Below are 23,602 nucleotides of genomic sequence, written 5' to 3'. Positions count from 1 at the left end.
TTAAGTTGTCCTAAGAAGTAATTTTCAAATGGAAAGTTTTGTTATTATTCAGAGAGCCTAAGTAAGATTTTTCGAAGAGATTCCAAGGTAAGAAAGGGTGTTAACTGTTGCCTGAGTCAGCACCAAATCTAATGTGGAAAACCATGAAGTACTCAGCCAAAGAGAGGCAATGACGTCACAGAGTCTACCAGGCCCCTAGTATACGTTTATAATTGAACAATATAAACAGGAAGAGAAGGCTAGAAACATACACCCTCTATGTGCATTTAAAACACTGTAATGTATGGCCTCAACCAGCAGAACAACAAAATGAGGAAACACATTTTCATTAAATTTTGAATGAGAAGAATTCTATTTTCATTATTTAGTAAAAATCAATACTCAAATATTGTTCAGGCCAAGTCTTTTGCTACGATGCAACTGGTGTCCACCAGGAGCAAGTTTGCCCCCCAGGGGACATTTAACTATGTTTAGTGACATTTTTAATTGTCCCAACTAGGGAGTGCTATTGACATCTAGTGGGTAGAGGCCAGGGATGCTGCTAAGTATTCTACCAATGCAAAAGACAGCACCTCACAATGAAGAATTTTCTGGCCCAAAATACCAATACTGCCTGCTCTAGTGTGTGGTAGAGGCACTCTATGTTCACTCCTGGGTTTTCCATCAATATACCTATACGAGATTCTTATTCCAGATTCACTGTCTTGGCTTAAAATAAGAAAGAAGTGATATTCTTTAAAAAAAAAAAAAAGAAGTCTAAAATTGTTCCTTCAGAAAAATAACTATTTTAGTAAAAGGCAACATAGTCTCAGTAAAATGAGAAGTTATTTTGAAGTTTTACATGGATAATTTGAGATTAAAGATACAATACATGTATATTTTGTTGAAGACTACTTCCAGGCAATTGGCCTACTGATTGTATATATCTGCAATAATCAGCTCAGGCAAAATGCTCAAAGCTAACAAAATAACCTCAGGATAACTTTGAAAACTCAGTGTCAAGAGCTAAACTTTATGCTGGACAATTCTCAAAGCAAGTTCCTCAGCTTTACAGTTCAGAAGTTGCCTATGGGTTCCCCCTTTGGATATTGCCCTTGATATGTCCCTCAGAATCCTTTTAGGACACACTATTTCTAAAATAAATAAAAGGGGTGCCTGGGTAGCTCAGTGGGTTAAAGCCTCTGCCAGTGGCTCCAGTCATGATCCCAGGGTCCTGGGATCGAGCCCCACAATGGGCTCTCTGCTCAGCAGGGAACCTGCTTCCCCTCCTCTCTCTCTCTCTGCCTGCCTCTCTGCCTACTTATGATCTCTGTCTGTCAAATAAAATAAAATAAAATAAAATAAATAATCATTAACCACTTAAAACTTTTCAAGTATTATTACAAAGAATAAGCACTTAATAAACAGTTAATGAGAATTAAATGAGTGTTCAAATTCAGTTAACCATAAACATTTCTACTAAAATAACAATGTCTTCATTAAATAAATCTACTGACATACAAAGGACTTGTAAAGTCCAATACCTTTTTTTTTCCTTTCGTGGTATTAATTATCTCTACAGGAAAAAAGAAAAGTAGTGTTAATATAAACCTTGAGCCACGATTTAGAAATTGGCTTTTTTTTTCTTTTTTTTTTTAAGATTTTTTTTATTTATTTATTTGACAGATAGAGATCACAAGTAGGCAGAGAAGCGGGCAGAGAGAGGGGGGGAAGCAGGCTCCCTGCTGAGCAGAGAGCCCGATGTGGGGCTCGTGGAACTCGACCCCAGGACCCTGAGATCATGACCTGAGCTGAAAGCAGAGGCTTTAACCCACTGAGCCACCCAGGTGCCCGTAGAAATAGGCTTCTTATGTTGAAGTCGATGATATAGAGATATGTAAATAAATAGATTCTACATGTAGAGTGATTAGGAGGCATTAACCTCACAAGACAATTTCTCCCGGCAACGTGCTGTACAGTTGTTTTAAAAATAAATTATCACACACTGCAAAATAAGAATTACATAGCCTGGTTAAAAGAGAAAGCATTGCATGGAAATGTTTTTTACATTTGCAAGCTTTTTTTTCTCTGCTGATTAAAGTCATCATCATATGAATGGCAGCCATTCAGTAATCACCTATTATGTACTAGAACCAGACATTCAGATTGCACAGGGCTGGACATCACTGCTACCTTGCTGAATAGATATTTTCCCCCAGAAAACCAAAGCTCAGCCAAGAGCAGGCAACTACACAACTAACAATTTGAATCAGACTATGATTCAAACCCAGGAAGGCTTTACTCCACAACCAATGACCTATCGTGGTCTCCACTTGTAGTAAAACTCACAAGCTCAAGAAAATTTAAGATTTGTTTTTTATTCCTTTGTATTTATTCTTTGCACAATATCCTATCATTCCAGTGCCTAAACTCAGATCACAAAAGATTGCTATAGCTACATTTTTTTAATTCTTGCCTTATAGTTAATTCCACAATGGCATTTTGCCCCATGTACTTCTGTTCTTTTCTCAGTCCCAAGTCACTGAGGGAAAAAAAAAATTTTTTTTCGTTTGTAATATATCTCCTGGTTTCTTTCTAGTAGTGTGACTTTGATCAGCTCAGACATTTGTCAGTTCACACACACCGTCATTTGTAGACTGTTGCCGGACATAGAAAAAAAGATGTTTAGAGTCAACAAGAAGAGCTTGTATGTTCTCTGTCTGAAACTTTTGCTCACTGCTCAGCTTTGTCTGTGTTCACGCTGGGGTGTGTGTGTCTGCTGTGGCAGGGCAGAGGGGGGCAGTGGTGGGGGGTGTAAAGAAGGATACTAAGACTTTTAGAGAAGGAGGGTGGGAGGGGAGATTCTGAGAAACAGAAAGGAAGAAAGAAAAGAAAAGGGAATGGAAAGAGAGGGAGAGGAAATGAGAGAGGAAGGAGGGAGGACTGCTTTGTAGCTGCTAAGATTGCAGACAGAAATAGCACACAACCACCGTGAGCTGTGTGCGACTCAGAAACCAAGACCAAATTGTACTCACTTTTATTAATCAGTTGCTCACAAAGAAGGAAATGACATCTGGTCCTGTCTTCTTCTACATCTTAATTTTGGGTAAATACTGTAAGTATGCTCACTACTTAATTTTATATACCTTAATAATATTGTATGAACTAATCACAATTACAAATGTTTATTACTTACATTTATGCTTTTAATATAAAACTGTTTTTTTCTGATAAAACTGTAATCTTACTTCAGAATTATTCTTAAGTCATTTCTGGTATTTATATTGGAAACTGGAATATATTGGCAGAGGCAGTAATTAAGCAAGATTAACATGACATACAAACCTATGCTTCCTAACAACCAATTTGTTTAAGCAACAATTATTTTATAAATAATTTGATACTATTTCAAGAGAAGTAGTCTTTAAAGAGATTGTGTTCAAGTAAGATTCCCATGTGAAATATCTGGTAAAGTCTACATTTATTCTGGTTTATGTGTAGTTTTAATGCTTCATGGCCCCAGTCTTTGTGATTTGATATCATAGGTGTGCCTTCTCACTGAGAAATGCATTCATAAAACTCCTTTTTTATATAAAAAAAGATCTCTCACTTTTCCTTGAAAGAAGAGCAGAGAAAAGCACAGACCAGGAGCCCAAATGGGCATTTTTTGTTATAATGACGGTTCTTGCTCTCTCTTTGTGTGCTATAGTTTACTTTTCAGGAAAAAAAAAATGTAAATCAAGAGAGTCATTTTGCATTCAACCTTACTTAAATGGTATTATGTAAGTAGAAATAAAATGTTTATATTTCCTAGATAATAACTGATGAGAAAGCCAAAACATATTAAGAAGGAAAACTTTCTGTGGATCTGTAATACCTTCTGATGTTGGGAGGGATTAAGCTTTAACAAATTTAGAATTTACATGCATATTTACATCCCTTGATCTCTTAAAAGTTTGCAGAAGTCGGTTTTCACTAAGATAGTCTATTGACAATGCCTCCAAGTAAATTTCCCTCTGAACTCTCCCAGTTCTGATGCCATGTCCTGCATCAAAGTGATTTTTCTTTTTTCCTCTCCTCCCTTGACCTCCAGTATGCTTTACTTTAATGGTCATATAGGAGAGACAGCTTCAAAACCAAGGCAGCAATTCAGAATCCTGAAGAAGCATTCTAGCTCCTAGCTTTCTCTGCCTCTAATCTTGGTAACTATGATTTCATTTTTCATTCCAGTTTTATTTAGAAATGATTGACATACATCATTGGAGAAGTTTAAGTCAAAAAGAATGATGGTTTGATTTATATATATCGTGAAATGATTATATAACAGGCTCAGCTAACATCTGTCTTCTTATATAGATACAATATAAAGGAAAAGAGAAAAGAATAAAGGGGAACAAACTGTTTCCTTGTGATCAGAACTCAGGATTTACTCTCTTGACACCTGTCCTGTACATCAATCACACTGAAGTGGTGGCTGTCATCATCTTGTTGGACGTGACATCCTTAGCACTTACTTCTCTTGTAGCTGGAAGCTTATATCTTTTGACCACCTTCCTTCACTTCTTCCAGCCTCCACCCCTCCCCCATTATTTCTGGTAACCACAAGTGTTATCTTTTTTTTCCATGAATTTATTTTGAGACTTTCCTTTTTTTTTTTTAAGGTTCCACATATAAGTGAGATCATACAGTATTTGTCTTTCACTGTCTGCCTTATTTCACTAAGCATAATGCCTTCAAGATCCCTCCATGTGTCATAAATACTAGAATTTTCTTGTTTTTATCAATGAATAATATCCCATAGTGTTTGTGTATATACATACACATATGTATATGTATATATGCTTATATATATGCCCCCACTTCTTTATTCCCTCAACCATGGATGGACATGTAGGTTGTTTCCATGTCTTGGCTATTGTAAATAATGCTGCTATGAATACCAGGGTGCATATTAACAAGTGCATCATATTAACGAGTTAGGGTTTTCATTACCTTTAGATATATTTCCAGAAGCGCAGTTGCTGGATCATGTAATAGTTCTATTCTTAATTTTTTGAGGATACTTCCATAGTGGCTATGCCAGTTTGCAATTCCACCAACAGCGTTCAGGGATTCCCTTTTCTCCACATCCATGCCAGCTTTCTTATCTCTTGTCCTTTTAATGACAGCCATTCCAAAAGGTATGAGGTGGTATCTCATTGTGGTTTTGATTCACATTTTCCTCGCATAGGACTAGTGATGTTGAGCATCTTTTCATGTACCTATTGGCCCTACATATGTCTTCTTTGGAGAAATATCTATTCAGGTCCTTTGCCCATTTTTTAATTGGGTTATTTGGCTTTTTGCTATTGAGCTATGTGAGTTCTTGTTATGTTTTGGATATTAAGCCCAGGTCAGATATACAATTTGCAAATCTTTTTCCCATTCTGGATGTTTTCTTCTCATTTTGTTGATGGTTCTCTTTGCTGTGCAGAAGCTTGTTAGTTTGGTGTAGTTCCACTTGTTTCTCTTTTATTGTCTTGTTTGTGCTTCAGGTGCCATACCCAAAAAATCATTACCAAAATCCATACCCAAGAGCTTTGTTTCTATGTTTTCTCCTAGAAGTTTCATGGTTTCAGTCCTACATTTAAGACCCATTACCCATTTTCTTAAGTAGAGGACCAAAATCCAAATTGCAAACCGTCACTAAAAATTGAATGTTTCTCATTACAATCCAAGCATTTAAGCTACTAGAGTTTTTAATATTTGTAGCCAAAACACTCGTAAATCAATAACATTTTACTGTTTCCTATTCCATTTCAGTGAAATGAATAGGTTAAATAAACTAAAGGAATACTTCCAAGTTAAGCATTCTAATATGGAAAATGGAATTCTAATATGAGGAATTCAAGGATATGTAAAAAGTGCTCATAGCAGGTTGAAAAACAACTTTAGCTAATGTGTTACTAGCCAATTCAGCTGAGTAAAAGAAAGTTCCCTGTTTACATATTCTCTTTTGTTAAAAAAAATTACTTTCATGAATAGAAAATAAAAAGTAAATGATAATGATGATGATGTCAAAACCTTCCAACTTTTTAAAATTTAAGTTATCTTGTGATTTAAAAAAAATTTTTTTTGACATTGTAGTGTGAGTAAGTACTTAAAGAGTCCAATTTCTCATCCTTCCACACCATCTGCAAAAGATAAAGGTACAAACATCTGATGCAGAGTTTGGCAAGCAGGATTCCTGGCTATAGGGTGTTAAAGGAGTGGGGAGGGTAGAAGGGCATTTGGCAGGAACCTCCAATTAACAACCAACACCCATAATTCACTTCCTACTTTATCTCACCATTCAGCTCCACCAAGAGGATTATCTATGCCCAAAGCAAAAGAAGTCAACAACTATGTAGGGACAAATCTTAAATCTCTATAACTACCGTATGTTGGTTATTGTTTGTTTGTGTTTGTTTGTTTGTTTTTTAATCCACTCTCCTACTGCCTGAGAAAGGCTATGGGATCTCCTAGAAGACTGCTTGCTCAGGGTGCTTTGGAGCACCCCCGCGTATTGGTCCTAAGATTTGCAGCAATGACTTACCTTCGCGAGCCTTAGTTTGTAAAATTGCAATAAAATTTCTCACCCTACCCACACCCCAGAGCCCTTATGTTTGCTTTTTTAATACATAAATTACCTCCATGAATCCTTAGAACAACTCTATTATGTAGAATGAAACACACAACGAAGGCAAGACCCAAGGACGTTCAGTACCTTGTCACAAGGTTCAGGCTCTTAAATAACAAGACTTGAGATTTGAATGCTTTTAAAGCCTATACTTTTTCCACTAGACCATGAACACTCTGAGAGATCGTGTGTGTAAAGACAATAGCAATTATTAGTTATCTTTTCAACCAAAAATACTTATTGAATGCCAGTTACCTTAATAAGCATGAGACTTAAGGGTGACTACAGCATGATCCCTGCTCTGAAAGGGAGAATGGAGAAGACAGAAAGTTAATCTAGGATTACCAGTGAGACAAGGGCAAAAACCTAGGTGTACACAGTTTGGGGCAACATTAAGATTTAGAAAAGGTTTTCTTTCACCCTTGAGACTTTCTAATTCTCCAAAAATTCCTCTGTCTGTAGTCTAGTTAGCTATATTGTGCCAGTGTTGATTTATTAGTTTTGATAATGTACTGTGGTTATATAATATTTTACCATTAGGGGAAGTTGGATAAAGAGTACATAGGACCTCTGTGTGCTATTTTTGCAACTTCTTGGGAGTCTATAATATTTCAAAATTAAGAGTTAAAAAACAATCCCCAAGAAGAATTGTATCTGAAATCCTTATCAGCAAATGCTTTACTTATTACCTAAATAGTATCATTAAACAAAAACAATCATTTTACTTAATACTTCAGAGAGACAGGGAACCAGTGAGGAAATAGGAAACAGAAGAAGCCCAAACATAAACTTGATCCACTGCAGTGTTTGCCAAGAACTGATCCAGCTGGGAAAGTCCTCACTTTTAGATTCCAAATGGATATTCACAAGACCATCTGGGCTTCTTCTTAGGTCTTACAACAGGTATATCTTCTAGCAATTTTTCTCTAACCATTAAGAAGGAGAAAGGAAGAGGTTTCCCCAGAACAGACCATCAGGATATGAAAAAAAGAGAATACTGACCTATTTACCCACCTCTAAAAGATGAGAGAATAAACTCTCCAATATGCAGATTACAGAATTATCTATTATTCCACTCAATATTTTTGAAGGTTACTAATACTTTTGTATTGTTCTTTCTTTGAGTTTGGAATCATATTTTTAAATTTTAAATAGAAAATTAATAAGTCTGTGCAAATACATCATCATCATCTGCATAAAGGGAAACAAAGTACTGCATTTGTGAACAAATAGTTTTCCGAACATAATTTCACACTTTAGGACAAACTTGTTAAACTGAAATGTACTTGGAATTGGGTGATCTACTTAGGTTGCCTTTTTTTACTTTTCTGTTTTGTCTGAAAAATTATAAACATTTATACCATTTTGATTTCAAGCACTATGATTGTGGTTATAATTGTAGTTGTTATATTTACCATTTAATGAGAGCTTTCCATGGACCATGAACTATGTACTAAGTGCTTTATAAACATTATCTGATTTTATGCCCATAAAAGCCCAAAGAGATATTCTCATTTTGCAAAAGAGGAAGCAGAAAATGAGAAATTCTGAGTAGCACGTCTGGGATCATTCCCTAGTAATTGTTGCAAAAGAGATTTCATTCCAAGCCTATCTCCTTGAAAAGCCTGTGTTAGTAAAACATGATTCGGTTCTAATATTTTCTAATACTATGATATCTTAGAATTAAAATAGTCCTTAAAAGATTGATCTATTGGGGAGGGTATGTGCTATGGTGAGTGCTGGGAAGTGTGTTAACCTGGCGATTCACAGACCTGTATCCCTGGGGCTAATAATACATTATATGTTAATAAAAAATTAAAAATTTTTTGGGGTGCCTGGGTGGCTCAATGGGTTAAGCCTCTGCCTTCGGCTCAGGTCATGATCTCAGGGTCCTGGAATCGAGCCCCACATGGGGCTCTCTGCTCGGCAGGGAGCCTGCTTCCCCCCCCCACCCGCCTGCCTCTCTGCCTACTTGTGATCTCTCTCTCTCTCTGTCAAATAAATAAATAAAATATTTTTTTAATTAAAAATTTTTTTAAAAAGATAAAAACACAAAGTTTGCACAACCTGGGGTAAGGTCCTCCCCATCCCAGGGAAGCTCAAGAAACACATGCCTGGTATATATGTGTCTCCTTCTATGAGCTGGTTCCATCTGCTCTACAGATTATCTGCCAGCGTACACCAACAGAAGAACTAGGATACATATGTAAGTAATTTGAATGTATAGAAAATTAAATTCAACCTGTATTGACCCCAGGATTTTGCTTAGAAGGCACTTTTATTTTCAGAACTAGACACAGAACTATACACATAAAAGTACCAATAAAGGGGCGCCTGGGTGGCTCAGTGGGTTAAATACTCTGCCTTCGGCTCAGGTCATGATCTCAGGGTCCTGGGATCTAGCCCCAGGATGGAGCCCCGCATCGGGCTCTCTGCTCAGCAGGAAGCCTGCTTCCTCCTCTCTCTCTGCCTGACTCTCTGCCTACTTGTGATCTCTGTCTGTCAAATAGATAAATAAAATCTTAAAAAAAAAAAAGTACCAATAAATATTTACTCAATTCCTAAGTTAGCCTACCTCTCCGTCCTCCTGGATATATTCTCCCCTCCTTATCCCCACAACTCCAGCAACTCTATTTCTTGTCCTGCATGTAGGGGATCAGGTACTTTCTTATCCTCTTCAATTTTATATTTTCACCCATTATTCTGATCAGAACAACCAAAAGCTTTTTCCTTCTTTGGAGATAAACAGGAATCAACAAGTCATTGATATTTTAAATTTGGCTTTTATTGTCTATCACAGTAATGCCAAAAGCCAAGCTAAGAAGAAAAAAAAAATAGTATCAAGTGAGATCTCCTGTTACTCGTGTTAGAAATTGGTATTTTCCAGGGGGCACCTGGCTGGCTCATTGAGTTAAGCATCTGACTCTTGATTTCAGCTCAGGTCATGATCTCAGGGTTGTGAGATCAAGCCTCATGTGGGGCTCCATGCTGGTCGTTCAGCCTGCTTATTTAAGATTCTCTCTCCTGCTCTTTTTTCCACCTCCCCAAGACTCCCCTCCCCGATGCACACATTCTCTCAAAAGAAGAAAGAAACAGTTGTATTTTATAATAATTTGGCTGTTTGATTTTTTTTTTGCTAAGTTGATTCATTTTATAATTATTTCAGTATTACCTAAATTAACTAGAGTCACCTTATTTCTTAAATCTTCTATAATAATAAATATATCTTTTTTTAAGTAATCAGTACTCTCAAAAAAAAAAAAAAAACCCTCTGAGAATTAGTCTTTGTGAGGACTCTTGGGGATTTTGCACCTGCTGCTGTACAACATGTGGAGTCCTTGCCTCTGGCAATTGTCCCGGCTCCTCTCTCCACTCTCTGTCTCCATCATTCCTCCTCAATTTCCCCTCAATATTGTCCCTGGAACTCAAGTTCTCCTTCCATAGTGGAGAACAACACAGTTCTCTGGCCTCAGCTCCTGTCTCCAAACTGAACTCCAGGTCCATCTCTAGTCAAGGCCCTCAGTTGAACCAAACGCCACCCATATTATCAGCTACAAAAAAGGACAGCAGATAATCTTATAAGTTCTTTCGCGGTAAGATTCACCCTTTTTAAAAGGCAGCTAAGAGTTAAAATATTTATTTTGTTTTTATTGGAGAACTGAATATGCATTTGAACTGAGAGGTTGTACAATTGCATGAGCTAATTCATTAAAACATCTAATTATGTTGCTGTCCCTTAACCATCATTTCTCCTAATTAATATACTTAGAGAAAAATATCTTTTCTGTTTCCAGCATCTGAGTCTCCAGTGAATCGTTTTCTAGTTAGTTTCATCTTATGTCTCTCAAATACTTCTTTAATTGACGTTTCATAAAATTAGGCTTTCGAGTTCAATAGAAAGTCAAAGTTTCTAGAGTAGCAAGTTCTCATTTTTTTTTAAAGACTTTATCTGACACACGGAGATCATAATAGGCAGAGAGGCAGGCAGAGAGAGGGAGGGAAGCAGGCTCCCCACTAAGCAGAGAGCCTGATGCAGGGCTCAATCCCAGGACCCTGAGATCATAACCTGAGCGGAAGGCAGAGGCTTAACCCACTGAGCCACCCAGGTTCCCCCGCAAGTACTCATTCTTTACATAAAAAGACACTGAGGTCATATAGCTGTGTTCCCTTTTGTTGCCCGGTGTATTATTCTTTACTCACTCTTACCATATGGTTTCACTTACTTGTGGAGCATAAGGAATAACATGGAGGACATGGGGAGATGGAGAGTAAAAGTGAGATGGGGGAAATCAGAGGGGGAGACAAACCATGAGAGACTGTGGACTCTGAGAAATAAACTGAGGGTTTTGGAGATGAGTGGGGTGGGGGGTTGGGTGAACCTGGTGGTGGGTATTAAGGAGGGCATATATTGCATGGAGCACTGGGTGTGGTGCATAAACAATGAATTTCATAAACATGAAAAGAAATGAAATGAAAAACAAATTTAAAAATAAAAAGTAAATTTTAAAAAAATGGGCCTCCAAATTTCATATGTAGGACAAGAAGGGCAGGAATATGAGAGGCATAGAACATCACCTTAAAGTAGAGAGAAACTATGCTGAGGTTATTAAAATAAATTACTTATCCACCAAAATCCTGGCCTCCAAGATTAAGACTTTGCCAATACACTGAGCTTAGTATAATCATTATTCACTTACCTGCCTAGAGATAAACCTCTTAAATCATTCTCACAGCCAGGTAGAGAATGGACAGGGAGAGAAGGGTCTGATCACATCTCTCCAAGTCCATGCCTGCAGTCAGACCCTAAGGAACTTCAATGACAGCGGCTTTTATCAATCTCGGAGTAGATTAAGATCCAGCGGACACTTTCATTATCTGTGTTCCCTCTCCAGTCCATGCTCCCATGTTCTTCCTCAGACAACTAAATTGTTTTTAAAGATTTATTTACTTATTTTGGAGAGAGTGAGAAAGCAGAAGCATGGGGAAGGGCAGAGGGAGAGGAAGAGAAGCAGACTCCCCACTGAGAGTGGATCCCAACTCAGGGTTTGATCTCCAACCTGAGATCATGACCTGAAACCATGAGTCAGACGTTTAACCGACTGAGTCACCTAGCACCCCACAACTAAATTGTCTTCAAAGATACAGCCCAGGGCACCTGGGTGCTCAGTGGATTAAGCCTCTGCCTTCAGCTCAGGTCATGGTCTCCGGGTCCTGGGATCGAGTCCCGCATCAGACTCTCTGCTCAGCAGGAAGCCTGTTTCACCCTCTCTCTGCCTACCTCTCTGCCTACTTGTGATCTCTATCTGTCAAATAAATAAATAAAATCTTAAGAAAAAAGAAAAAAGATATAGCCCTTTCCATTGTATGCCCTGTAGATACTGAATCTGACCCTTGGAGCCATCCCTCTAAGATGAGGGAATCAGAGGATTGCTATGCAGGTGTCCACTGAAGCTGTGGTGGGAGAAACTTTGTCAACTCCTCAGGAGTAATTTATAAACTATTAGTATCTTCCAGACATTTCTAGTTTCCAGACAGATGCTTTCTTTTCTCTAGATACACCCAAATAACTTGGACATCAAATACTTATAAGACCTATAAACTTAACCTCTCCCATCTCCTCTCCCCCCACAAAAAAGAATACTGTGACTTCTGACTTCTATCTTTCTGCCTGTGCTGAGGTACCAGAGAGGGCAGATACAGTCAAGACAGTGTTCATGTTGAATAGAGTCACCCTAAATTGCTTTTTCCATCGCTCACCCCACCTCAGCACACACAATTTCCTGAGATGGAATAACATGTTTTCCAACTTCACAGAGATTGAAAGGACACTTAGAGAAGCAATGTGAGGCATCTTCGCTGTTGAGCGAAGCCACCCAAAGGCATTAGCAATTTATGATTTGGTAGCAAATAAGTCTCACACTGGTAGTAAGCTACCTGCTACCATGCCAGTCTGATTTCCTCTTTAGCCTGTGGGGTGAGATGGTCTTTGCATTGAGATGAAGTGGGTGTGTGAAAATTGAATGCGTCTCCCTGGCCATTTAATAGGCTGCCTCCCTCAGGCTTTGATCCTCCCGTGTGTTGACTTTCTCCTCCTTTTCATCTCTTTCACCTACTGTCTGCTTAGTGCCAACTGGAATCAGCAGCATTTCCTTGCCTGGCCTCCAAGACGCCCAGATATTGCTTTCCTATTCTAATCTACCACTTCCTCTTCCCCCCTCACCACCACCTGATTTCTCCTTTTTCGTCTCTATTCCTCAGCCACACCACACCTCTTGACGTAACACACACGAAGAGAAACTCCAGCCTCTCGGTCCCCAATCTTGCAACCAGAATTCTTATTTCTGCCTACCTCTAATCCTTGAGATCCTTTCCTCATGAGTTAGGAGGTTCATAGAGGATAGTTTCCTATTAAACACACTTTCTGCAGGTAACATATGCCCCCATTTTGCATTACCTGCTCTCAGGGACTTTATGGCTAATATTTGCCGCATTCGGTAAGGCGGTTCCAACATCTAATCATCACAGCGTAAGGGAGCTATCACCCTGCAGGTTCCTCTAGGTGTTGCCATTCAAACAAATAAATCTTACTTCATAGATTTGAAATGAAATGTTAGCAAAACGTGCTGTTGGACACAAAGTGACAAATTTTGAACAAAATTTATAAATGTACATGCCTGGATCTCCTGAGAGACATCCCATAAGCTACCGCACAAAGCTGTTTTGAAAGCCTGTATCCAGGTTTCATGATGCAGGTATAAATTAATGAAAATAACTGATTACATTCTCAGGTGCATCAGGCACCAGCTTCTGAGAGCACAATTGGTGCTGCCATGACATACACCCAGAGAACCTCTGGTCCTTGTCTTTCCTTTCCAGCCTCTTCTCTCCTCCAACTCACCCTCGGCCTTCTGATATTTTAATAGGTTTTTTCCCAGAGCAGGCTAGAAATATTTATTCTTTCAAGATATGCCATTTTTACTTTCCTAGTTGTGGCTGATTTGTTGGAAACTGCAAAACTGCTTCATGGTTTAAAAATGTTTCTCCTTTCTCACCCATTTCCAGCTTAGACAAGAAGACGTCATCATTCATGCTTTCTGTTAGATTCTCTTAACCTCCACTTAACCTCCCTCTTTGTGTTAAAATCAAGAGAGGTGACTAGTTTAGCTAAGTTAAATTTAGATTTTTATTTCTCCCCTTCTGCCTGTAACCCTCGCCCTTGATCTTGAAAGCTCCCTGGAAAGAAGGATTGTTTTTGTTTGTTGAAATTCAATAACTTTTCTCAGCAACGGACATTCATCCCCAGAGTTGACCTGAAATAATATAGCAAATCATTTGTCCATCAAATCCATTTTAATGGGAAAAAAATCTATACAAATCTTTTTGTAGTGCTGCTGGCTCTTGGCATCTCCTTCAAAGTTTCTATGTTGGTAATATATAGCAGGTTCAATATTATTCTCATGATCCATTATAGTCATCACCTGGGAGGAGCTGCACAAAGAAATTAAATAGACTTATTCCCTTCCCTCTAGGAGTTCACAATCTATGACAACTTTAATGTCTGTCTTATAAGATAGATCTGAATAGGCACAGGCTAGAATTATTAACTTAAAGATGTGAAGAGATAGGTCAAGACCAAACATTTTGTCATGATAAATTCCCTTGACATTTTGCCTTTGGTACAGCTCTAATGAATACCTGAATAGATAACTAAGGAATGAATGTGGTACTGATCAAGAAAAATGGAACTTAACAGAGCAGTGTGTCATGAAGGAGTCCAAGGAAGAATGATGCTACGTCGCATGGAATAAAAATAAGGGGTGTTTGCAGACCAAGAGTAAGTGTTGAGAGAGAAGAGAATTCAGTGAAATCTCCCAGCAGTCCATGAAGGAGAGGCAGCAGAAGGAACAAGCTGAGGCAGGATGTGTTGGTGATGGTGTTAGTGTAACCTTTATAAAGCTGTTATATGTGATCCAGTCTCGGAATGGGTTCACATTTAATGAAGCTCATATAGAACAAGGGCATTCACTTTTACTCATGCCTCTGAAAAGATTTAAAGAATCATCCACTGTGTATGGTCTACACAAGTCTTATTGAAGTAGAATGTAATCTCTTCTCTAGATTTCTCTTCCTCCAGATTTCTCTCTTTGATGCAAGACCATGTAGACCCCTCCTGCCTCCTTTCCCCCATCACTCAGCCCTCACTCCTGATACAACACGCTCCTCTGCCACACGGTCTCTTTGCACACAAAATTCATTTTCTATTCTGACCACTTTTTTCAGGAAAATTCATCTCTTAGTATTGGGGGCTTTTTTTCGCCCTCAGGAAGTAGAGGGTAGGGGAAGAGTTCAGAGAAGAAGGTTAAAAGGCAACGCCAACATTATTGGTCATGAAATTTAAGGATTCAGGAGAAGGTGTAAACTATTACACACATATAGACACACACACAAACACACAGAGTAATAGCTTTGCCCCGCCATTAATATTAAGTATATCAAAACCAGATGGGGGTATAATATACAAATTTTCATTTTTAAGGCACAAATCTCAGATGTGCAAAGTTGAAATTTTGTTTCCGTGACGAAACTCAGAGCTCATGACTCTCACAAAAAAAAAAAAAAAAAAAAAAGATAGACATTTAAATTTGCTAATTCAAAGCAGCTTCGTTTAAGAATTGGCAACTTTATCTTTTAAGTACAATCTTAATCCCTTAAGAATTGTTACCCAGTCCACCCACGAATTTCCCCCTCTGCCCAGTACCAGGTGGGTTCAGAGGAAGCTTCTGAAACATGGAAGTGGAGGGCAGGTGGAAGGATGAACATCTGCAGCAACTTTGCCAGCTCCATGTGAGGTTTGGCTCCTCTGTCAGGTGTTGGCACCAGCACTCGCCAAAATGTTCAAACACTTCCTTATTCTCCAGCTGGCAGGGCCGGATAATCCACATGCTTCTCTCTCCTGGCAATAACGCCTCTCTCCATCGACTGTCTGCTCATAGCCAACCTTCTCCGGAGAGCATAGGAAACCCTCAAATGGCCTTCACCTGTCAGAAGCCCAGAGAGATTCGGGGCTGAGTCAGCCCTTGTTTTAGCTTACCTCACCACCACAGCTCCCCACCCCCCTCGCATCACATAGGACCCATGGCTTCTGCTAGAGACCTGCCCTTTCCTTGTGCTGCAAATTAGGATTTGGGACAAGAATCACCTCTGTTTGGGCAACCCCCAAACTCTCTCGGTGATTTCTACCTCCCCTCTTCCCCAAAGGAATTTTAGATCCCACACTGACAAGGTGTTTCATGCTCACATCTTGTTCCCACCAAGTTCAAGAAAACAGCTTTGAGAGTATCACACATGCTTACCCACCTCTATAGGTTGGGGAAACATTCAGTTCTCTGAGTCCTTCAGTATTTGGTCTTGACTGTCAAAACCAAGATGGTAGCATTCAAAGAAATGAATAAAAAGGAAAAATATGCTCTCTCAAGTATCTGGCTTTTGCAGTTCAAAGACATGACTTTTAAGTTTTGGAATTCAGGCAAGAACTTGACTATTCCAGAAAGGCCCTTCTGGGCTCTACCTTCTTTGAGCAATAAAGGACAGTCCAATTGCCTTGTATTAGTGGCAGAAGGTAAAAAATGAATAACTAAGAAAGAAGAATATTTGGATATGTGATAAGAGCATGCAGCATTTGATAAGCAGGAATTATATACACAAAACCATAGTAATTTGAAAAACTAATTACAATGCCATATTTTAGTAAAATAGGAAATCTTTGAGAATTTGCAAAATATTTAATGTCAAATATTTACCTAGATTTCCCAATAATGGTAAGTGGATAAAGTGAATATACATGTTTATTCTCACTTTTGAGCAAATTCTAAAGGAAAATCAGATTATTCACAATTTAAATAATGGCAAATAGTGTTATTCACTTTATCAAAGGAATATCTTCACTTGGTGTTTGTTTGTTTTTTAAGTCACATGAAAATGTACCTATTCTACCTGGATTCTAACCCAAATATTATGACTACATCCTATATTCTTGCTGGTACCATTTCTTCCCACCTTTTCATTCTGTTGTCCAAGCCAGTTCCTCTTATTATACTTAGACCTATCTTTTTTTTTTTTTAAGATTTTATTTATTTGACAGAGAGAAATCACAAGTAAGCAGAGAGGCAGGCAGAGAGAGAGGAGGAAGCAGGCTCCCTGCTGAGCAGAAAGCCCGATGCGGGGCTCGAACCCAGGACCTGGGATCATGACCTGAGCCGAAGGCAGCGGCTTAACCCACTGAGCCACACAGACGCCCCTTAGACTTATCTTTTGCATAATTTTTATTTTTAATCTCTTTGCCCTACATTTTACTATATGTTTTCTTTTCCTGTTTTTCTAACCAACACTGATCATAATATTATAGATGAAAACACCAAAATATAAAAGTATTATTTGAATTGTGAAATATCCCAAATCATTGTGTTTACCTATTAACTTTCTTCTAATAGAGTGTGTGGAAAATAGAGTTTGTGCTCAACAGTAGGAAGGAACCAAGAGGAGTTTGCATGGTTCTCTCAACACCAGAAGCTACTCTATCACAAACGCTCTTCTCCGGTCAGTCCCCAGGAACCTATACTACTTTTAAACTTATTCTGGGGAAGTTGCTGCAAACGTTTAATATATATTATAATGTGCCATATTCTATGTACTTAGATACATAAAATGTGCCAGACCAAAGTTACCATCGTCTGATTATTAACATGAATTATTTATATTACTGAAGTTGTAACTAGAATCAGTTACATTATTGAAGTTCTGGTTGAAGATAAACACTTGAAGGTATTGTCTAATTAAATCCTCACATGAATCCTGGAGGGTAAATATGTGCTCATCTCTCCACATGAGGGACATGTGTGTCCACACGTGGGACTGACACAGATTGAAGAATTTGCTAAGATCACTGGCTCCTAAGTACTTAATTTAGAATTTGAACTCAGGCATATCTGACACCCAAGTTTGAGTTCTTTCCACCCCTCATATAAACACCCAAATCATGAGACATAATTATTGAATATTGTCTCTCATTTTATAAAACAAACATTTTTATTCCCAATTATAGATGAGCAAACTGATCAAGCAAGTTGAACTCAGTTCAGATCCACCACTGACTGTCTCCTGGGGAAAAAGAGAAGTCACTGGCAGGCACAGATAGAGTGTGGGCAAGGCCACAGAGGCAGGAAAGGGTATGGTATGTGCAGGAAATGATGAGAAGTTGGGATGGTTTAAGAATAGTGCAGAAGCAAACGCTTGCAAATAAAGTTACAGACGATCATTAGAACCAGATTATAAAGTCTTTGTAAGCCGCTCTCAAGAATGGACTCTGGACTATAGTACATAAGAGATTGTAGCAGAAGTTATGCACAGAATGCTATAATGAGATGGATTGTTTTGGAAGTTACTCTGGCAACTTACCAAAAATGATCTGGAATGTGAAACACTGAAAACAATCCCTAAAAGAAGTGTCCACTGCACTCGAGTCACTAGAGAGGCAGAGGCTATGACCAAGTCAAGTCTGCTGCTGGTGTTTACATTGTTTTCATAGAACCTTAATATATTTTTAATATATTTTCTCCCTGACTTGTACCTATAAAATACACAAAATATGTGTGGAATACAAGACAAAGTTTTTGTCTACTACCCTGATTATGATATGACTGGCTTTTTTGACATTGTACTCCACAAATATCCAATAATTATCCCTACTTCTAGCTCCCAAAAAAGTCTTTTGATCCATTCTGTGCCTGTATTTACATGTTTCCTATTTTTCTTGTGTTATTTTCTCACTGTTTTCTTTAATAACATAAAGCTTTTGGATCCAAATTAAAAATAAGGCAAAAGACAAAACACAATAGAAAACATTATAAGAAACGTACATGCAATAATGGACAATGTGTTTATTTGAATCCAATGGAAGGTACTATCTAGAAGTACAATCTCTACTCCTTAATGAATAAGTAACTTTGCCACACAAAGCTGTTACTAAGAAAGTGTCAGTAAACAAACTTAAGGGATTTTACTCAGAACTCACAATACACAGTAACCTCACAGTAGTGGGAAAACAGTGTCGATTTAAATAATGTAAAATAACATTCATAGGGCCAAGGCATATCTGTAAGATATAATTTTATTCTTTGTTTTAATATATTTGTGTTTTAATGAGTAACACTACACATGATAAGTTTGAAGCACAAAGGTACAATTCATTATTTTATTTCTTAGAGTTTCCTTGATGAAGGTCACAGTAAGAATGGGGTGAAATGGTGCTGAAAGTTTAGGGCACGTTACTGATCAGGCAACAGAGATGCCCTCAACCCTCAGCACATTTCTAGTCTCCCTAAAAACTGCATATCCATGGTCATGCTATTTAGAAAAGTAGCTTGCCCAGGACCTTTTCAAAATAAGAGTATATTTTATTATTCCTGCAAGCATTGAGCTAAAGGAGATAGAGTGAATTGGCCAGTTAGCTCAGTTGGTTAGATCGTGGTACTAAAAGGGATACACAGATGAAAATGAGCTTCTTTTGCAGATATTGTAAACATTATATAAAAACCATTGCTAATAGCTTCTGTGACTAGAAATGTTATGATCACTAGTCACAGAAAACTAAAAAATAGTTTCTATATATTTAAGAAAAAACAAGAGATTCACTTTCAGCTGGACAAAGCTTTCCACTGGATAAATTACTCTCTGGTATAAATTAAATGCATATTTGGAAACTACATTAACTCTTGAAAATGACATAGTCAGAAAACCACATACATTCTGGAGTTGGAATATCTGCGTACTACGTAGGGTTTACAGTGGTGAGCTGAAGGAATGCCACACATCGAGAACGCACAAAGTTTTCTTTACGGTTTTCCTAAGCGTAAGTTCCATGCCAATTTGTCAATCTAGGAACACTTAGTTTTTGGATTTTTGCTCACTTGATTAATATAGATGTATATTCTAGATTCAAAATTTAAAATCCAACCTCTCTTTGGGATTTTTACCATCATTTGGTGACAGACTACAGTTGTGATAAAAACAGTATTATTCCACCGCTGGCTATACCAAAGAGCTAGTTGAATTTCAAATATATCTCCTTGCAGCTCTTTCTTCCCTTAATTTTCTGCTCCTTTCATCATTTCTTCCCCTTGCCTACACACACACACACACACACACACACACACACACATCAGTCTAGTCATTCCATAGATAGAAATTGTGGTCCCTACAGTTGCTATGAGTCTGATAAAAGAGGTAATGTCCTTTGAAGAAACAAAGATTTGGTGGCTACACAAGGATCAGGCCCAGGATGTGTTTGGGACATTTACAGAAATTGGGTCCTAACTAGCTAAAGCCAGAGTCTGGAAAAAGAGCCACAGACATCTTTATAGTACCACAATTTTAAAATGCTATTCTAAATGTTTCAAATACATGGACAATTATTCATTCTCCCTTTCCTTTGACTAATTTTATTTTTTAGTTCCTACAATAACCAATACAAGCATCAGAAATCAATGGCGTACAAAACAAAAAAGATGCCTTGCCTATGGGAATTTACATTCTAGGGATGATATTCAAATAGTAAAAAGAGGGCCTTTGGGTGGCTCAGTGGGCTAAGCATCTGCTTTTGGCTCAGGTCATGATCCCAGGGTCCTGGGAACATGTCCCCACATTGGGCTCCCTGCTCAGAGGGGAGTCTGCTTCTCCCTCTGCTCCGCCCCCTTGCTCATGCCCTCTCTCTCTCTCTCTATCTCCTTTGCTCTGTGCATGTGCAGAAATAAATAAATAAATATTTTTTTAAAAGATAAACAATAAATAAAATGTCCCTGATAGTATAAGTGTTGTGAAGAAGAGGAAGGGGGAAAAACCAGTATAATAAGGTAGTAACTAGCAAGGAAGGTGAAGAGACTTGAGTTAGAGTGATCCCAGTTCCTACAAGGCAGGGATATTTATGCTGAAACCTGAGCTATGAGCAATAGTCAGGAAAGACCCAGGGAAGAACAATCCAGGCATCCAGGTGGATAGAACAGCTAACTCAAAGACTCTAAAGTAGGAACAAACAGCCCATCCAGAGGACAGTCAATATGGCTGAAATTAATTGAAGCAGGAAAAGTGTAAAGAAACCAAATCAGTAAATAGGAGTGGCTCACTCACGTAAGGTCAAAAGAGGAGGGTAAAGAGTTTGGATTTTTATCCTAAGAATAATGGGGTGACATTATCAGTTTTGAAAAAGGGTATTTTTGTGATATGATTTCTTTTTGAAAGATCCCTCTGGGTAATATACGGAGAACAGGTTAAAGAGAAGCAGGAAGTCCAGGTGAGAGACCAACTGCAGCTAAGGAAAGACAGTGGCAGACCCTATGAGGGGGAAAAAAAGCTGAGATGAGGAGACATCGGCACATTCAGGATAGCTTTGAAGAGAAAGTCGCCAGCCCTTGCTAAAGGATCAGTAAAGGAAGGTGAGGGACACAGAGAAGAAGAATCCTTTATCCCTAAAATATGAGAGAAGGCAAAAGGAATTAAAAGAGTCAAAGATATGCTGAGGGAATTTTCTTTTAAAGGAAAGAAGAGTACGTAGGAAAATTGCCATGTAAAGTACAGATTCTCTGCTTACTCATTCAATTTTGGAGGCATGATGCTTTCCCTTACCTGCCACAGATGAGCATCCAACCCATTTATCGGTCTAATGAGCTGGTACAGATGGGCAGGTCAGCAGGCAGCCACTCAGAGGGAGCCCAGCTGGCAACAGCCCTACTAGAGTATGACCAAAGAAGAGAAGATGAATCCTTTCTCACTATCTAACCTGGTGACCTGAATTAGTAACCAGCTCCCAGTATAGGCTTCAGCTTAATTTGAGATGGCAGCATGGACAGAAATAGGCAGTCAGGTAGTCAACAACACAAACAGATACCCACAGAGAGCCACCTCGTTAGAAACCAGTTGTGAAAGGTTTGAGGGTGGGGTGCCCTACAAAAGATTAAGGAGAGTATTAACTAATTCCTGATAGACATCAATAAGAAAATAAAGGTATAAAAATGTCTACTGGTTATCAGGAGGTCTTATCGTCAAAGCGGGGTACATGTGACTCTTAGCATCTCGACCAATATTGTAAGCCCATAATGCTTACAATTTCATGGATCCATGATTGATTGGATGGAAGGGATTCTATTAAATATATTCTCAACACAGTTGTTAGTTACAATAGAAATAATCTGGAAACTAAAAACAATGGACTTAGAAAGAAGGGAAATTTGCACATAGTACACGTGACTTCTGTGAAAGGCAGTGAAGAACAATTTCACATCCATTAGCTTCATCTAATCATGCCAAAAAACCTGGAAGGGAGACATTACTTGTACCCGTGTTGTAGAAGAGGAAACTGAGAAGTTACAAAACCTGCACCAAATTCACAATGGCACAACTAGGAACTTCCAAGAATAACTCCCCCCACCCAGCAGCAGTCACACTTAGCCTGGGCTGAGAACACGCAGTGCCCGTGAGGGGAGCAAGCCTTGAGGACTGCCGTTGTCTGAGGTTGTGGTAATTCTAAGGAAGGGCACAAGCAGGAAAATAGTCAGATTTAAATAAGCCTCTTTGATTTTGCTAAATAATAAGTAGGTATATGGAAAAGCATTAAAATTAAGTCCATGACGGATGTTTTAACAAAATAGCCACCATGGGAATTCTAAAAAGGAAGCAGTGGTTACTCGACCCAGCCTGCAGACATGCAGTTAGTCAACAGTCAGTAATGCCTGGAGTAGCCCTGCAATGATATTCAGAGTCTTGCCTTTTATATTTCTCCCTCGGAGGTAATAGCCCCACTGCGTACGTTGAGACATCCATGTCATACCCAATTAAACCCTGTCCAACTCCCATGGTATATACATATGCCTTTGAAATTGTCCTTTGGGTTAAAGATGGGGAAGAAACTACAGACTCAGAGTCATAAACACACAGATGATACGGAATGACAAATCTTATAAACAGTATGTCTGGCATTTAAAGTTGTTTATGTCTCACAGCCATAATTCTCAGAAAACCTAACACATACATACATCTCTCTCTCTCTCTCTCTTTCTCTCTCTCTCTCTCACACACACATATGGTGTCCAGGTAATTTCATATAATTGTGTGTGTATGTGCTCAAATACCAGCCAGAAGGGAGGTTAGAGATTCTTCAAATAACAAACATTTTTAAGTCTGGGAACTTGACCAAGCTTTTCAGCTATAGTAAGTTTAAAACATTAAGATATTTACCAAACTATTTCAAATTTTGGAAAAATTTTAAACCTATATAAAGATGACAAAAGCAGTAAATGAACACCCCTATACCTTTCACCTGGATTCACCCATTGTTAACATTGTCTCACACTTGCTTTCTATCTCTCATCAAACATACAAACTTACACATGTTTTTCTTGCTGAATGATTTGAGAGTAATTTGCAGACATCATGATCCTTCTCTTCTACTAAATACTTTAGGCTGTATCTCCTAAGAATTATGTTCTCTTATCCCCCAAGCAATGATTACATTCAGAAAAATCTAACACTGATAAAATCAGACTATCTAACATAAAGTCCATATTCATATTTCAACGATAATCTTATTATGACCTTTATAGAAAAAAATTATTTTTTTCCTAATCCAGGCTCCAATCCAGGATCACACCTTGCATTCAACAGCCACAGCTCTGTCTTTAATCTGAAGACAATGACGTGAGTTTTGAAGAACGTTGTTCTGTAGAACATTCCTTAGTTTGGGCTTGTCTGACTCAAGGGTCTGCTTTTATAAATACCTAAAATAATACCTTTTTTTTTTTTCAAACACAAGACTGTTAAAGAAGCTGTCATAGAAATATACCAAAGGAAAGCTACGTGCTATGCTTGGGGGAATCATCTCCTGTTAAAATGTCTCCTCGTATTGCATCATTTTGTCTT

General features: G+C 38.3%; 1 protein-coding gene across 1 annotated transcript in view; it reads left to right on the top strand.

The window, feature by feature from the left end:
- Nucleotides 1-2,857: 2,857 nt before the first annotated feature.
- The window catches only part of RXFP1 (relaxin family peptide receptor 1), a 101,189-nt gene continuing 80,444 nt past the window's right edge, over nucleotides 2,858-23,602 (top strand). The window contains exon 1 of the mRNA XM_047717805.1: nucleotides 2,858-3,094. Coding sequence (XP_047573761.1) covers nucleotides 3,046-3,094 — 49 coding nt within the window. The 5' untranslated portion in view covers nucleotides 2,858-3,045. The remainder of the gene's footprint in view (nucleotides 3,095-23,602) is intronic.

This window comes from Lutra lutra, chromosome 2, assembly GCF_902655055.1.
Source record: "Lutra lutra chromosome 2, mLutLut1.2, whole genome shotgun sequence".
NCBI lineage: Eukaryota > Metazoa > Chordata > Mammalia > Carnivora > Mustelidae > Lutra > Lutra lutra.
This window is presented reverse-complemented; position numbering and strand designations above follow the sequence as displayed.